At 38.0% G+C, this 17,769-nt stretch overlaps 1 protein-coding gene across 1 annotated transcript; it reads left to right on the plus strand.

The window, feature by feature from the left end:
- The first annotated feature begins 9,869 nt into the window (after positions 1–9,869).
- Positions 9,870–16,144, plus strand: LOC140513450 (uncharacterized). Its single transcript, XM_072623140.1, has 3 exons — positions 9,870–10,230; positions 10,844–10,937; positions 13,928–16,144. Exon 3 carries the CDS (start codon positions 14,604–14,606, stop codon positions 15,690–15,692), a length of 1,089 nt encoding a protein of 362 aa, XP_072479241.1. The 5' UTR covers positions 9,870–10,230; positions 10,844–10,937; positions 13,928–14,603; the 3' UTR covers positions 15,693–16,144.
- The last annotated feature ends 1,625 nt before the right edge of the window (positions 16,145–17,769 follow it).

Genomic DNA, 17,769 nt, shown 5'->3' on the forward strand with positions numbered 1-17,769 from the left:
ACATACCCAAGACCCTCACTTTTATATAACCCAATAACCCCCACAGTGTTAACTAAGCAGAGTTGATTGGTGCACCACAAGAGCTTCTACTCTGAAGAGCATATAAACTCTGAGCCAGCCACCATGAGGGGTTTTAGTTCTAAAAGAGATGGCCAAATGACAATTCTTTTATTAATGGCATGTGGTCCTTATTAATAACATGGTTAAATTACCCAGAAACTATGTCTCTCAGAATCATATAGTCATCTCATTCTTCTGAATAGTCTCTCTTGTAGTTGCTGTTATAGCAGCTACTATTATAGTAGAAGAGAAGTGACCAGTATTGAAAGGAAGGAACTGAAGATTGACTACATGGTAATTTCTAGGGACAGCTAGGGATATTGAATAGACCTGTAATTTCATTGATATACCAATGAACTCTGAAGTGACCAATGCCAGTCAGTCCCTTCTCTGCACTCATAGTATCTTAAAGAATTGCCTTCATCACTGAATCCCTTGGGCAAGTTCACATAGATATGTCAGAGATAAGATTTAAACTAAGTTCTTTCAAGCTTTGAGCCTGGCTCTTTACACTCTACAGCTAAATTGTCTCTAGAGGCAAAAATAGCACATTACCTGTCCTCAAGGTGTAGGGAAATAGCAAAATACTTAGTGCACAGGTACTCTTGTACATTTCTTATATTGTGTGTTGAAATCTCATATATAGAGTTAGAGTCAGAGGAAGGGTAGCAATCTATACTTTAAGAAGTGCGGAAGGGGCCACAAGTGAAAAAAGTTTAAGAAGCCCTGTTCTAGAGCATGATTGCTTCTGAGCATCCTATAAAGCATCAAGCTCCTGACTCAATCCTGAAAGACACTGATGATGATGTGTACTCATAGTATTTGTTGTTTAATAGATTGTTCAGAATATTTCTATGTATATATTATAGAAAATATTGTAGGACCCCAGCTTTCAATGTTTCCTAACTTATCCCATGCACAAAATCATGCTTTGTCCCAAAGAGCTGTAAGTAAGTTCCAGTTGCTGCATTTTTTGGTAAAAAAAAAAAAAGTTATTATATGTTTACTTAGAAGCACCTTCCTGATTTCCATTCAAAGAATTCACATTTCTCCTATAAACGTAGCTGTAACTGTCTAAACCATATTTTATTAGTTTAACTCCTTCCTTGAGTTTGGAGATGTTTTGGACTTTGCTCCAGGAATTTTCTCAAAGATAAATTGCAAAGAGCGTAGTAGAGAACAAACCCATTTCTTTGGTTCCAAATCCGGGGCTCTTTCCACAAGATCATATTGTCTTCTCATGGGTAAGCCTTAACTTCTCTAGACAAATTTTTATTGGTTATGGCAACATCTTTACTTGCCATGTCTCCCATTCAAAGAATAAACATTACACCATCTTGTTTGTATACCTCTTTAGACTTTATTTAACTGCTGTTAACATATTGTTAAAATGTGACTCATAATGCCCGGGAAAGCATTTCTCAGTAATGCAATCATTCCCCCAAATCAGAACTTTGAGGAAGAAATTGATCATAGATGAAGAAGTGACCTTGGAGGTCATCTACTCCAGAACTCTTATTTGAAAGATGAGGAAAGCTAGGCTCTAGGAGTAACTGGAAAGGCTCCTCAGACAGACAATGGCAGAAACTTAATTGAGTCACACATCCTCTGATTCCAAACCTAGCATCTTTCCAGCGAACCTTGAAACCTCTGCATGAACAAATACAAATTAGCGGGCATGGATGAGAATCAGGTCCACAGTGCACCCTAGTGACTAGAGAACTGAAAGTCTTCCAGATTGATTCTCAGTAGACCAAGAAGTGGCTTCCTTATCACCCTATACCCATGACAAGTATTATGTACCTGCCCAAATGGCACCCAAAGAACTTCTAATAGAGAAACCATGGAAAAGAGGACAACATCTTTCCCAGAAAACAGTCATCAAATTGGCCCCTTAATCTCTATAAGACAAGACCAAACCAGTGTGCATTCAAATATTGAGCAACAATTTGCAAAATGTCTGAGCCTAAAATTAGCAAATGTGAGTGAATCATCTGGGTTTACCCAGACTTGAAGATTATGTAATGATTCATTTAATAACATAGGGGAAGAGGAGTTGGGAGAGAATGTAAATACTAGATATATACCCTAAGGAAGTCAAAGAAAAAAAGGAGAGGACTACATTCATCAGTATTTTCATAGCAACATTTTCTATTATAGCAAACAAGTGGAAACAAAGTAGATACCAATCAATTCCCTTTTACTTATTCTGTATATATACATATGTGATAGATATAGATACATAAAACATATATTCATATAGAATATTTTACTTTTTAATAAAAGCTTCTAGGGGAACTACATGCAAAAGAAAAATGACAAAGGACCAAGTATCTGTCTTCCGGAAAATATGGAGAATGAGGAGAATTTGTAGTAACCTTGATGCTCTTTCTAAGTGCTGGACTTCGGCAATAGCCAAAACCACTTTTATCTAAATTGAAAATGCACTTCAGGGGATATGGAGTAAGGGAGGAGTCACTGACATGACAGGTGAAGTCTAGGAGCTTTCAGAAGCAGAGATGAGGGATGCCTCTGGTGTCACAATTGGGAAGAAAGATTGAGGAACCCTTGGCAAATATTCTCAATTTTTTTTCATAAAAACTTTCAAATGAGAGAATGTGGTGAATGGATGCCATGGGAGGCTTGGAAAGAAAGGAGAAACTTTGGAATATTTACCACAGAGATCAAGATAGTGAATTTATTAGACAGAAATAAAATATTCATTTGGATGCACTGAGGATCCAGTTGAAATTAGGTAAGGTAAGTTTATAATGATCCCAGTTAAAACTAATCTTGTAATTTCCTTCTGTTCCATGCAAAGCAAAGAAATAAATGGCAGAAACAATCTAGGGTTGGCATCCAGCAAAGTGTGATTAGTGATAGGACAACAGGACAAGTGATTTGAGCATAGAAGATAACACAAAGTTTACTTAGTTCACTAAGGGATTGAGAGAAGAGGAAAGTGTAGACAGTGCTGGAATGAAGACATAGGAAAGAAATGGAAAGACGTGACAACAAAGAGATTTAGTTGTCTTAAGGCATAGGGAATGAAAGAATGTTAAAGGGTCATGATTAGATAAATAAATTCAGAGTTCTTGAACATGGAAGTAGAAGACTTCTCGGTGATGACAAAATCAAGGATGTCACCATTTCTGTACAGTTGAAGTGGAGCAGGAGATCAGGTCATGGGAATGAAAGGATTGAGGAATTGAGAAGTTAAAGAATTTCAAAGCATGTCAATACGTATATCAAATCCTCCTATTGTCAAATTAGGAAGAAATACTTTAAGCCAGGCACAGAAGTCACTGAAGAAGGAAAGAGAACATTTTGGGAGTTGGCAAACAACACCTTCAAGGGTAATTTTGTGTGATAAATTTTAGTTTGAACTTAAATGAGGGACATCTTGCTTAATGGAGGTGATATAAAGAAAGCCTGGAAGTAACGATGGTAAAAGAAGAGTATTCCAACTCTCTTCAACATGATTCAAAATGAGTCAGGGTATGAGTGTAACCAGTAGTAGAAAGAGTGGCAGCAGAAACTGGAAGTTATGGTGCCAGGAAGGAACTATATTTCAATGATGGCCAGAAGATGGAATGATTGAGAAAAAAACATTTTATGATAAAAGAAATTTGTTAATTATGGAGTAGGCATTCTAAAGGAGAAGGTAGATATTGTCCTGGAATGGGACAACAGAGAGCAAGGAGTGAGGAGGATAGGGATAAAGAGTGGAAAGTTAAGGATGGGGAGTGATTTAAATATCAGAGACCAAGGCTTCAGAGTCACTGAAATGGGACCAGTAAAACAGAATGGAAATCTGTTAACCATTAGCAATCAGTCTAGGCAAATGAGTCTATCCATGGTTGGAAAAGGATTACTTACAGGAGGACCTAGATTAGAGTATTCCAGATTGTTCCTTGGGATTTAGCCTCATACTGAACAGAGAGGCTGTGTCCTGTGAGACCCTAGGAGTTCTGCTTCAGAACTGGCAGGACCAGAAAGCAATATGGAAGCTTGGTCAGGAGTCAAGGATTTCTTGCTTGTCCTAAGGAAGGCCATAGGATTCAGAAGGTGGAATGGATCTTGTCCAAAGTTGGGAATCAGGAACAGAACCCTATTTACTTGGAGATGAACAGTGATATTTTATACACAGGAACACACACACATTGTAGGAGATGATCCTCTAAGGTAACCTAAAACCAGAAGTCAACAGGAAAGTGGTTAGTGGAGTACCTCCTTCAAGCCATAGCCTAGCACAAGGTAGCCTTAAATGGCAGCCAGTTATTGGAAGATTGATACCCAGCAATATTATGAATCCTCACCAAAAATTAATGATTTGTGGACTCATCAACTGTGACAATATTACCATCAGAAGGGTTTTTTGAATTAATGCGGATTCCTGGTGGAGGTGAGTAGGATCTAAATGAATGAACAAAAATATTAATTGTTTCTATGTACCAGATACTTTGGAATTAGGGATACAAGTACAAAGCTGAACAGTCATCAAACCCAAAGAGCTTTCACTTTAATGAGAGACACAACATAAGTATGGCATCTGGGAAGTCCTAGGGACAAAGGGTAGACCATTTGGGTAATTGACATGCCCTTTCTTAGAATGCTAGAGTTGATTGGCTTATTATTCCCAAAGCAACAGGTGCAAATTGGGAATGTGGGATACTTGGCAATGTCATTGCATGAAGAGGACCAGAATGCAGCAGCATGATGAGTCTGGTTCAGGCTATTTGTGGAGAACTTTCACCAGTCAGAGCTCAGATCAAGAGCTGGAAAGCTAGACTGTATACTATTGGGGAAGACACTGAGAAAGGAATGGAATGACACTGGCCCCTTGAATGAGCTGCCTGATGTTTTGAAGCCTCCTCAGTTATCAAGAGAGTTATCTGGAAAAGGGAGCCTGTGGCTATTATTAAATAAGCCGAGACCTGGATTTACTAGAGAAAATGAAATGGAATGGGAACTGGCAGCTCTGATGCATAAAGGGGCATCACTTTTTCTAGTGTGGGAAATATAACTATAGGACAGATTGGGTTCCCTCTGAGTGGCCCGAGCCAGCCCTTGCTAGGCAAGGGACAAGACACTCACTACTGCTCTAAGAACACAGAAAAGACTTCCCTTGGACCTCAGGGCCTTGAAGTTTTTCTTTGAAACAGGTGGCTTGAGGAAACGGAGACTGGCGGAAAATGATATCCAAGTTCATATTGTTTGTGTAAATGAATAGTGCAGCAAGAGAAGGCTTGCTCATCTGAATATCTTTGGACCATTGGAGACGAAAACTGAGAGTTATAGTGACCATGAGCTTAGTTGGGCATCCAGCTCCAGAACTGGAAAGTGAGTGAACTCCAGAAAAACGTGGAGGTAGATGATAAAAACATAATTCCTCTCATTGAAGTCCTTGATGTCTGAGCCCTGAGACTAACAGAAAACTGAATTAGGAGGAAGGGTCTTGAGACTCTTCTGTCTAGGTGACAGTAGTTTACTAGAATAATGGGCTACTGTTCTTGATTGTAGATAGAGATGGAAGCAATCTCACTGGTAACTGAGTTTGACCCTTTCATTTTCCAGATTAGGGAACTGAGGCCTAGAGAGTTGAAGTGACTGCCCCTAGTCACACAGAGAAAACATGGCAAGAGACAGGATTCAGAGAAATCCTCTGACCCCAAACCCTAAACTTGCTGTCATATATTGCTGCCTCCCTAAAAAGGTGTTATATTTCTGTTGTTAATAAGTCTGTGTTTTCTATTGTTTTGTGAAGCTCCCTTCTTGAGGAGGTAGCAGAACAAAGGATAATTTAGATTTTCCTCAAGGTCACAATCTGGGCACTTGATGAATTATTTTTGAGAGGTTGACATTTTGAGCCTTTGGTTACAGTGGTATGAGATCACCAGAAAGGGAGGAAAAAATACTGGTTAGCCATTGAAATGGAAACACCACCACTTGGGATGAGTTGTATCAACATTGACCCATACTAACAAAAATGGGGAAAGGATTCATTGGGCACAGTATTAGTCCTACATTGCCTTAGCAACAGGGGTGGTACATCCCAACTCCACTCTCAGTTTCACTAAGACAGTCTATTTAATTGAACAAAGGATGTGTCCCTGGGCATATTTAAAGGATTAAAGGTGAGTTCAAAAGGCCCAAGAAATGACAGAAATGATTAAACACACAAACAAACCAAAATAGTGACCACTTGACTGTCAAGGAGAAAAGCCAATGAAAGAAGTATTGATAGGCTGATAGGGAGACATCAGAGAGCCTACTTCCCCCTAAATAATCCCTCAGTGATTTCTTAAGATGTCATTTGACCCATGACGTGAATGTACCAAAGCTGAAACAGACTGAGGTCCAGCCAACAATATAAATGCTCCAGAAACATTATTTCTAATGTTTTATGAACAGAAGTACCAAAAAGATAGATCATTTCTATACACACAACAAAACAGAAAAACAGGATGGGTATGGAGCCATGAATTTCTATTGTATATCTCTTGCTTTAAGAAAAGTAGGCATCTAATAATTTAAAGAAGTTACATTTAAAGTTGTCCTACTTGTCAGTCTTCTTCTTTGAACTTCATTCTGTTCTCTTGTAGGCATTTTTAAGAAAAATGTTTCTATAATCCTTGTTTCTATATCACTCTTGCTAATTTCCCCTGTTCTGATAGTATCGTGTATTAAAGAGAGAAAAGAAAGCCTTTGTGTCATATACACATGTTCATGCAAGATTAATCATAATACTCCCCATACCCACCTCCAAAAAATTCATGTGTCTTTCTGTACCTTGACTCTATCACTTTTCTGTCATAGGATAGGTAACATACATCCTCACAAGTCCTTTCAAGACATGGTTGATCATTGTATTCATCAAAGTTCTTCTTTGTGAAGTTGGTTATCTTTGTAACGTTGTCTTTGTAGAAGCTGCACTGGTTTGGCTCACTTCACTCTACATCATGAAGGATTATGAAGCAGAATTTGAATGCTTGTCAGTTTAATTTAAGAAAAGACCTTAATGTCTGGTATCTTATCCCGCCAGGTGGTCTTCAGAATCTTCCTAAGTCAACTCACATGGAAAAGAATCAGTTTCCTGGCATGGAAACGGTACAATGTCCAGGTTTCACAGACATGCAACAATGAAGTCAGTATAATGGCTCTGCAGACATTCAGTTTGGGAGTCAGTCTAATACCTCCTCTCTCATACTTTCCTTTGGAACCTAACAAATACTGGGGTAGCTCTGGCAATGTGTGTGTCAACCTCATTATCAATGTGTACATCCTTGGAAAGTGCACTGCCGAGGTAAGTGAACTTATCCACAACATTCAAAACTTCTCCATTGCTGTACTGTGCTTATTCTGTAGTTAAAAATGGGAGAACAGATCCAACCCATCCTTATGTCTTCTGTTTTTCCTTCTGTAATTCCATACATAGACCTTGAAAATATAAAAGTTCTGAAGGAATATTTGTTTTTTGTCTCCCTATTAGGCTGTTAGCTCTATATCATCATGCAATTCCTTCTAATTGTTCAAATACATTTACCTTTTGAGGTTTCTCTAGATCCCTGTGCTTATATTTCAAAATTCCAACCTAACTTTGGTCATTTTGTGAAAAATTATAGATGGCCCTTTTCTTCCATTACAGCGTTGTACTCAGTATTGCAGGCTAAGAGATTCTTGGTAGTAAGCCTACATATTCTTCATTTTGTAATATTGCATTCTGAGCTTTCTCATTTGTGGAAGAAGTTGCCAGGTTTTATGTGATCCTAACTATAACTCCTTAGTACTGAAACCTCTTTATGGATGATTGCTGTATTTAAAACATTAGATAGATAGATAGATAGATAGATAGATAGATAGATAGATAGATAGATAGATAGATAGATAGATAGATGACAGATAGCTATAAATATATATACATATATGTATGTAAGCTTAGGGTTTTGATTATGATATTTGTGATACTTTTCCTGTTGGAGTTTCTTTCAGGAGGTGATCAGTGGATTCTTCACTTCACCCTCTGATTCTAATAGATTTGAGAAATCTTTCCCTATAATTTCTTAATATATAATATTCATACATTTTTTTTCCAAAAAAGTCATCAATTTCAAGGAGTCTAATGATTTGTAAATTATGTCTCCACAACCGCTGAAGTATCACTAGCTTTAAAAAAAACTGGGGAATTTTCGCTGATAAAGTTCTCATTTCTCAAATATGTATGGAACTGAGCCAAATTTATAACAATTACAGTCATTCCCCAACTGATAAATGGTCAAAGACATGAACAGGCAGATTTTAGAAGAAGAAATTAAAGCTCTCAATATAAAAATATAAAATGTAATGCATATAAAAATGCTTTAAATCACTAATTATTAGAAAAATGGAAATTCAAACAATTTTGAAATACCACCTCCTACCTATCAGACTGACTCACCCAACAATAAAGAAAAATGACAGATGCTAACGGGGGTATGGCAAAATAGCTATATTAACGTGTTGTTGGTGGAATTGTGAACTGCTTTAAACTTTCTGGAGAACTATTTAGAATTCTGCCGAAAGAACTATAAAACTGTGCATTCCCTTTCACCCACTGCTAGGTCTAAACCACAAACATTTGAAAAAGAGAAAAATACTCACCAACACAAGAATATGTATGGCAGCTCTTTTTATGGCAGCACTCTATGATCTACTTCCCTTACCATTTGTTGTTCTTTGGGTTGTCTGCAAGAATTTGGTCTGTGATTGGGTTCAGAAACAGTAAGCAACAAACTTTATCAATATTTCCCTAAGAACTTTTTTCTTCTATTTATCTTCTCATTTCAAACCTAATTCCATGAGCAGCAAGTAGATAACTTGGATAAGCTTATGGGCAAAGAAATATCAAGATATTTTGTACTGAGGTAAAATTGAGGACTTCTGCTATCTGGTAAAATCCCACATCATGTGGAAATGCCAACTCTTTCCTTGACCACAATTGTATATCTGCCCAGAGTACCATTTGACAGAGAGGGCTACTAGCTTCCCACAGGTGCTCTCTGAGACCTATGCTACATCTAGCCAGTCAGATCCATAATTCAGATCAATTTTTTAGGAATAAAAATGTTAGTATTCTTCCATACATTCTGGGAAAGGACTGTTGATTCAAACTATAACCATTTAAAATAATTAACAGTTTTGTTATAATGGAATTCCACAAAAAATAGAATGTACTTTTTTTCCTCAAAGATCAAATTAACAAGGGAGTGTTCCAGTGTAACAAAGTTTCGACTCAATCAACCAGTCTTCATTTATTAAGCAAAGTACAGTGGACTAGAGTGTAGGAATGGAGTCACACAGTCAGTAAGCTAGCATTTATTAAGCACCTACAATGTTCCAGGTATCATGCCAAGCTCTGGAGATACAAGGAAAGACAAAAAAGTCGCTGAAAAAAATAGTGTCTGCCTGCAAAGAATTTACATTCAGTCAGTGGAACCAGCATATGTGTGTATATATATATATATATATATATATATATATATATATATATATATATATATATATATATATATATATATATATATATATATATATATATATATATATATACACATACATACATACATACATACGTATATATGTATATATATGCATGTATATATATATGTACGTATATATGTATATATATGTGTGTATGTATATATACATATATATACATATATATGTATATATGTATGTATATATATATATATAATGTTTTGCAGACCTGAGATTTCATCTCTGTGTTTTTCAATGGAGATCACCATTTTCTGCCACTTATAATTCTGGATAGCTACTTAGTGTACTGTCAGGTTAACTGCCTTGCCCACGGTCACAAATCTGGAACTGCAAGCCAGGTGTCCCTGCCTCCAAGATGGCTCTTTTCCCACAGTGCCATATTGTATATGTACAAATTCTTGTGTACGATTTGTTATTTCAACCTGAAGACCCACTTCTAAAAATCTGTCTCTGCTTCTTAGACCAAGAAACTTCACATCTTCTCCTTATATTATTCTCATCTACATGACGAATCAGAACTGAAGAATGGAAATAAGGACAAGAGCTATTCAATAGGCTGTGAGCTGAAATTATTATATGGAGAATGTGGAGAGTATTAGTCCTGTGGAGGAATGATTCATGTTAATTTAACAGGTTTGGACCTACTATCTAATGCTCAATAATAGAGACTAATCACTGGGCAGATAGAGAGATTCACAAATTTGTAGATTTGTAGATTCATTACATAGACAGATTGAGTCAGTGTTCCAGGCAAAACCTTAAGTAAACAGAAAGTATTGCCTTAGTTTTACTCCATCAAATTATTTTTGGTGTTATCTGTTCTCATTATCAATGCTATTACTAGTTCAGCCTAGTCAGACATTTACTGTACTTGGTTCCCAAACCATCCTTAAGTCTTTATGACTTCCGAACCTAGTCCATAATAAGATAGTAGAATAATCCATAGCACTGAAGCGGTGTGTATATTAAGAAGGCTGCAAGGTTCTGGAAAGTGTGATTTTGCTTTGTCCATTTTCCACTGATTTCATAAATAGACATTCGTCTATTACTCCTCAGCAGAGTTGATAGGCACTAAAACAATCCTTGTTCTATTAACAATTTTCTCGTGTAAACCATTAAGGGTTTGGATTCCCAGTGGATTTGGAAACCAATTTTGTGTAAACCATTCTTGCACAAACCAGACTCTTCTCACTCTCACAATCCACTTTTCTCTCACTCTCTTGATTTTCTTACTGTTTCCCCACAGGTAATTTGAGAGTCCTGTGGCAGCCATTAGTCTACTGAGAAATCTTGAAGGAAATGTATGGTCCGAAAAAAGGTGGTCCAGATAGGTAGTGAAGGTGAGTGATGTACTAGAACACAGAAAATGAAAAAGGGCTTAAAGGAAGCCTCCAACATGCTGGATATGTCATCTAGGCAGGAGGACAAGGTCAAGAACTGTACCAGATAACAGCATAGTGATGGACTGCTATCTGTACATTTGAAGGGAATGCCCACATCAGTGAGATCACAGGTCAACAGAAGTAAAAGAATATTACATTATAATCTGTTAAAAGGAAAGAATTAATTTCTTCCTATGCCAGTGCAATTGATGTTTCTAAGGGGCTCTTTCTTGTTCTCCTGAGGTTAAGTCTGGTTCTCTCTGCACTCAGCCCTGGGAAGCTACAGCTCGGGGAGTGAGCACTCAGTGAATGGCACTTGAGATTCCCCTGGCTGGGATCTGAATGAGTTTCTCAGGGGCCAACTGTCTTCAGCTTCCTTTTGATACAAGTGGTTGGGGAAATTGACCATTGCCCGGGCAGGAGTTGAGCTGGTCCTACAATCATGTGGCTCCCTCCCCAGGGTTTCCCAGGTTAGGATACACTGGACAGTGCAGCATGATAGATCTCTCTGTGTGTCTCTTTGTCTCTCTCTGTTTCTGTCTCTGTCTCTGTCTCTCATCTGAGCATCACAAGTTTAAATGTTGTTCTTTTCTCATGACTGAAAAACGAATTACATTTTCCCCTGTTGAAGTTCAAATCATCTTCAGTTGGACTTTTGAAAAAGAACTGGAATCAGTACAGAGTTGATAGTCTGCCCTACCCTGTCTACAACTCTGGCCAGGATCCAATCTCTGAGACTCCCATGGGACAAAACGAGAGCCAAGTCAGGAAACATTTGTTAAGCATTTATTATGTGTCAGAATGTATCCTAAGAGTCAAAGATAAAAGAAAGTGGAGATACACGATGCTGTGGGTGAGAAACAGCAGGAAGGCAAGTGTGGCTGCATCAAAGCATAGGTAGAGGGGAGAAAAGTGTAAGTAAACTGGAAAGTTAGGAAGGAGCTTATTTTGAAGGGCTTTAAAAACCAAATAGAGGATTTTATATTTGATCCCAAACATATTAGGGAACCACTAGTATTTATTGGGAGATGGGAGGGGATCAGACAAGCAACATGGTCATTCCTTTGATAGCTCAGTGGACAATGAACTCCAAAAAATCTTCTACAAAAGAGATGTTCAGATTCTGGCTGGTCCAAGACATTCAGCCATTAGGGGCACACCTGAAGTTAAACCAAGAATTTTAACTGTAAAATCCAGTGTCCTTTCTGCCATCTCACCCACTATGCTTTCAGTAAGCACATCGTATCTTTACCTGTGATTATTGATGTCCTCCTTGGGATGTTTGGAGAATTGGGAATTAAAGATTATCCAACATATTCACAATTTAACTTACCTAAAGTATTTTCTTCCAGAAAAAAAGATCCTAAAAGAAAGAGAATATAACAGACATAAGTTTGGGACACTCTTGTTCACTTACACTATTGTTAACTCAATTTCATGAAATCTCTCACTCAACTACACTGAGAATACTGATTCCATAGGGAGAAGATAATCAGAGACAACTGTTTTTACTGTAATTACTGGCTTCTTTGTTCTTATGCTTGACAGAATGGAAAGAATTAAATATCCCTACATTTAAAGGACCTGATTTCAAATTTTGCCTCTAATATTCATTGTCTGTGTGCCTTTGAGTGAGTCATTTAATGTCAATGGGTCTCAGTTTCCTTAGCTGTAAAATTAAGAGATTAGATCACATGGCCTTCAAGGTTCCTTCTACCTCTTCGTGTCTAATACTGTGAAAGAGACACTATGGCCTCTGAAGGACAGAGTTTAAACCAAAATTTATGCATGAATCTACACCAAGAAATTCTTAGACTAAGTAAGGTGGTACTTATAAATCTGGTCCATTATCACTGAAACTTAGAACAGAAAAAGTGAGGTGACCTGTTCATTGTTATAGAGGTGACAAGGAGTAGATGGAAGGCTAAATGACTGGGAAAGAATGATGACAGAGAAATATAAACCAAAATTCTTCTTTTAAATCAATTTCAAAGCATCTAACAAATTTATTCAATTGCTTGAAGAACTTTGGCCGACAAGTCCATCTACATAAAATTAAAAAGAAATAAAAAGAATTATTTTAATAAAAAACAAATCAACTTTTTGTGGACAAAACTGTTCAGGCTTCAGCTAGTTATCCCTGGTTTTCTATAACAATCTAATAGCCAAATCTAATGCTTTGAGAAAATGTATAACTCCCACACCTCAGATATAGCCAGGCATCAATGAAAGGGAGAAATGAGCTATTTTATGAAAGATATGGCAAAAATCAATGTCATTTACGGACATGAACATCATCAAGTCCATGTAGAAACACAATTCTGTTTAACCACAAAAGTGTGGTCAGTTTGAGGGCTAGTAAACAGTAGAGGAACTAGATCAGATAGTTGGAATTTGAGGAGAAAAGCCAACTCCTTACTCTCCAAACTGAAACCAAACCAAACTCAGTCACTACAGTCAAAATATTTAAGATCTTTCTTTGTGCAAAACTCTGGGCATATAATGTGAATCACTTAGCACTCTGTCAATAACCAGAAAACCCTAAAAGATGCATAAGTGCAGAGAACACCTTTGATATCTTGCACTTAGAATGAGTTAGTGAAATGCTATAAAATCATTGGCAAAATGATGTAAAATTTAGGGAAGCAGAGAAAAGAGACTGAATAAGCACTTCACCTTACTAAACATGGTTATTGCAATGTGGTAATTCTATCCCAATCAATAAATCCAGAAGATAAATGTATACAGACTTTGTTCTGTTTTACTTAAATTCACATTTGCTCTGTAACAATGGGCAATGAGATATTTGGAGAGAAGAGATTAAAGATAAAGAAATATATTAATGAGTTGTAATATGTTAAATCCAATAAATTACAAGTTAAACACAATAAAATATAATTTTACCTTCTTGTAATGATGTCTCCTATGATGCTTCTTTTAAAATGAAGGGGAGGCGGAGCCAAGATGGTGGAGTAGAAAGACGCACATACACTATCTCCGAACCCACTGCCCATAAAATACCTGTAAAAAAAAAAAAGAACCACAGGCGAATTCTGGAGCAGCAGAAGCCACAGAACAGAGCGGATGAGATTTCTGCTCCAGAGAGCCTGAAAACCTCTCGCAAAAGGTCCCTCGCACCCCAGACCCGGAGCAGAGCCCAACCCTGCCTCTGCAGCGCAGCACCAAAAGGAGCAGATCCGAGCAGGCTTCAGGGACAGAATCTCCAGCAGCCCCGCGGGTCCCTCTACCCACAGGTGACAAGGGTTGGTGAGAGGGTCTCTTTGGCAGGTCGAGAGGGGAGTGGGGTGCCCCCATAACTCAGGCCCCCTCAGGAGGCAGCAGCGGAGGTGGGAGCATACCAGGGCTCCTCAAGCAGGCAGGAGCTGGGATCCATTGCTGAAGGTCTCTGCATAAACCCCCTGAGGGAACTGAGCCCATGAGGCAGCCCTGCCCCCACCTGAGCAGCTGAACCTAATCTCACACGGAATAGCAACCCCGCCCCCACCAAAGCCCTGAGGCTGGGAAGCAGCATTTGAATCTCAGACCCCAAGTGCTGGCTGGGCATATCTGGAGGTGAGGTGGGGGTGAAGAAGACACTCAGAAGTCAAGTCACTAGCTGGGAAAATGCCTAGAAAAGGGGAAAAAAATAAGACTATAGAAGGTTACTTTCTTGGTGAACAGGCATTTCCTCCCTTCCTTTCTGATGATGAAGAACAATGCTTACCATCAGGGAAAAACGCAGAAGTCAAGGCTTCTGTATCCCAGCCCACTCAATGGGCTCAGGCCATGGAAGAGCTCAAAAAGGATTTTGAAAATCAAGTTAGAGATGTGGAGGAAAAACTGGGAAGAGAAATGAGACACATGCAAGCAAAGCATGAAAAACAAGTAAACACCCTCCTAAAGGAGACTCAAAAAAATGCTGAAGAAAATAACACCCTGAAAAATAGGCTAACTCATTTGGCAAAAGAGGTTCAAAAAGCCAATGAGGAGAAGAATGCTTTCAAAAGCAGAATTAGCCAAATGGAAAAGGAGGTTCAAAAGCTCACTGAAGAAAATAGTTCTTTCAAAATTAGAATGGAACAGATGGAGGCTAATGGCTTTATGAGACATCAAGAAATCACAAAACAAAACCAAAAGAATGAAAAAATGGAAGATAATGTGAAATATCTCATTGGAAAAACAACTGACCTGGAGAATAGATCCAGGAGAGACAATTTAAAAATTATGGGCCTACCTGAAAGCCATGATCAAAAAAAGAGCCTAGACATCATCTTTCATGAAATTATCAAGGAAAACTGCCCTGAGATTCTAGAACCAGAGGGCAAAATAAGTATTCAAGGAATCCACAGAACACCGCCTGAAAGAGATCCAAAAAGAGAAACTCCTAGGAACATTGTGGCCAAATTTCAGAGTTACCAGGTCAAGGAGAAAATATTGCAAGCAGCTAGAAAGAAACAATTCAAGTATTGTGGAAATACAATCAGGATAACACAAGATCTAGCAGCTTCTACATTAAGGGATCAAAGGGCATGGAATAGGATATTCCAGAAGTCAAAGGAACTAGGACTAAAACCAAGAATCACCTACCCAGCAAAACTGAGTATAATACTTCAGGGGAAAAATTGGTCTTTCAATGAAATAGAGGACTTTCAAGCATTCTTGATGAAAAGACCAGAGCTGAAAAGAAAATTTGACTTTCAAACACAAGAATGAAGAGAAGCATGAAAAAGTAAATAGCAAAGAGAAGTCATAAGGGACTTTACTAAAGTTGAACTGTTTACATTCCTACATGGAAAAACAATATTTGTAAGTCTTGAAACTATTCAGTATCTGGGTACTGGGTGGGATTACACACACACACATGCACACGCACATGCACACACACACAAAGAGACAGAGTGCACAGAGTGAATTGAAGAGGATGGGATCGTATCTTAAAAAAATGAAATCAAGCAGTGAGAGAGAAATATATTGGGAGGAGAAAGGGAGAAATGGAATGGGGCAAATTATCTGTCATAAAAGAGGCAAGCAAAAGACTTATTAGTGGAGGGATAAAGAGGGGAGGTGAGAGAAAAACATGAAGTTTACTCTCATCACATTCGACTAAAGGAAACAATAAAATGCACACTCATTTTGGTACGAAAACCTATCTTACAATATAGGAAAGTGGGGGATAAGGGGATAAGCAGGGTGGGGGGGATGATGGAAGGGAGAGCAGGGGGAGGAGGGAGCAATTTGAGGTTACCACTCATGGGGAGGGACAGGATCAAAAGAGAGAACAGAAGTAATGGGGGACAGGATAGGATGGAGGGACATTTAATTAGTTCTTACACAACACTACTATTATGCAAGTCATTTGCAAAACTACACAGATTTGGCCTATATTGAATTGCTTACCCTCCAAAGGGAAGGGGTGGGTAGGGAGGGAGGAAGAGAAGTTGGATCTCAAAGTTTTAGGAACAACTGTCGAGTACTGTTCTTGCCACTAGGAAATAAGAAATAAAGGTAAAGGGGTATAGGATGGAGAAAAGGGCAGAGAGGGATGATAGAAGAGAGGGCAGATTGGCAGACAGGGGCAATTAGAATGCTCGGTGTTTTGGGGTGGGGGGAGGGGACAAAAAGGGAGAAAATTTGGAACCCAAATTTTGTGAAAATGAATGTTAGAAGTTAAATAAATTAAAATAACATAAAATAAAATGAAGGGGAAAATTAATGATGTGCATTACTTTATTTAATTAAACTACTTTGAATTTATTTGAAAATGTCTTACCTCTTTGAATGAATGACCAGTTCCCGTTGGAAAAGAAAAACATCAATAGACTCAGTTGTATGATATATTCAAACAAACGAACACAAACAGTGAACTGAGTTAACTCTCTGGGTTATGGAATGAATTACCCCTACACTGAGGAAGAGCAGAACTTCATCCAAAATACTTAGATAAACATTTATTATCTTCACTTTTGTTTGGGGAAATGTAGATCTTGTCCCTTAAAGGGCAGGAAAAAACTGTGAATATAAAAAAGAAGAGTGGGTTAGCTACTCTAGCCACAAGGAATATTACCAGTACTAATCCAGAGACATAAGAATGCAAATATGAAGCCCAGTCTCCAGAAGCTAAAGGACCATTGTTGTAAAGAGGGATTGATCACTCCAAATACCAGCCCCTTCTCCATTTCCCCAAGTACTTACAGCCAGGACAGTCAGAAGAGCCACAAGAAAAGCAAGAAGGTAGAGCTTCATGGTTCTAGGTTCCTGTGGAATAGAGAGAAGAGAAACCCCTGCTGCCTTTACTCTGTTTTCTGCTTTGGGTCATATTTGTCTTTTCAGTGAAGGAAGAACTTAGGCAAATAAATTAACTGTCTTTTCTATGCTGCTGCTGAGTTTTAAAGTGTTTTTATTCTAAGAACTCAAGGAGCAAATATTATTATATTCATTTCATTAGATGAGGAAACTGACTGTCAAAAACGCAGGTGACTTGTATGTATGTAGCTAGTGATTGTCAGAGCAATAATTTGGATGCAGGTCACCATGTCAAGGACTCTTTGCGCACAGCATGTAGTTGAAATGTCTATTGGTTTCCTAAAGTTTGAGAAACAATGTTTTGAAAAATTCAATTCCATTTCATTTTCAATTCCCATTTCTTTTCCATTCCCTTCTCTTATCTGAGAAGTCAAGAAAATGAAAACCTTCATAAATATGTATAGACATAAAACAAACTCCCTTAGTAGCAAAGAAAGAAAGAAAAAAGAAGGGAAGAAAGACAAGAAAGAAAGCAAACTAAGAAAAG

The sequence above is a fragment of the Notamacropus eugenii genome, chromosome 7 (assembly GCF_028372415.1).
Source record: "Notamacropus eugenii isolate mMacEug1 chromosome 7, mMacEug1.pri_v2, whole genome shotgun sequence".
Classification (NCBI taxonomy): domain Eukaryota; kingdom Metazoa; phylum Chordata; class Mammalia; order Diprotodontia; family Macropodidae; genus Notamacropus; species Notamacropus eugenii.

Bases quoted from the DNA above. Each gene is read 5' to 3' on its own strand.
- LOC140513450 (XM_072623140.1), top strand. From the start codon at position 14,604: ATGCCTAGAAAAGGGGAAAAAAATAAGACTATAGAAGGTTACTTTCTT.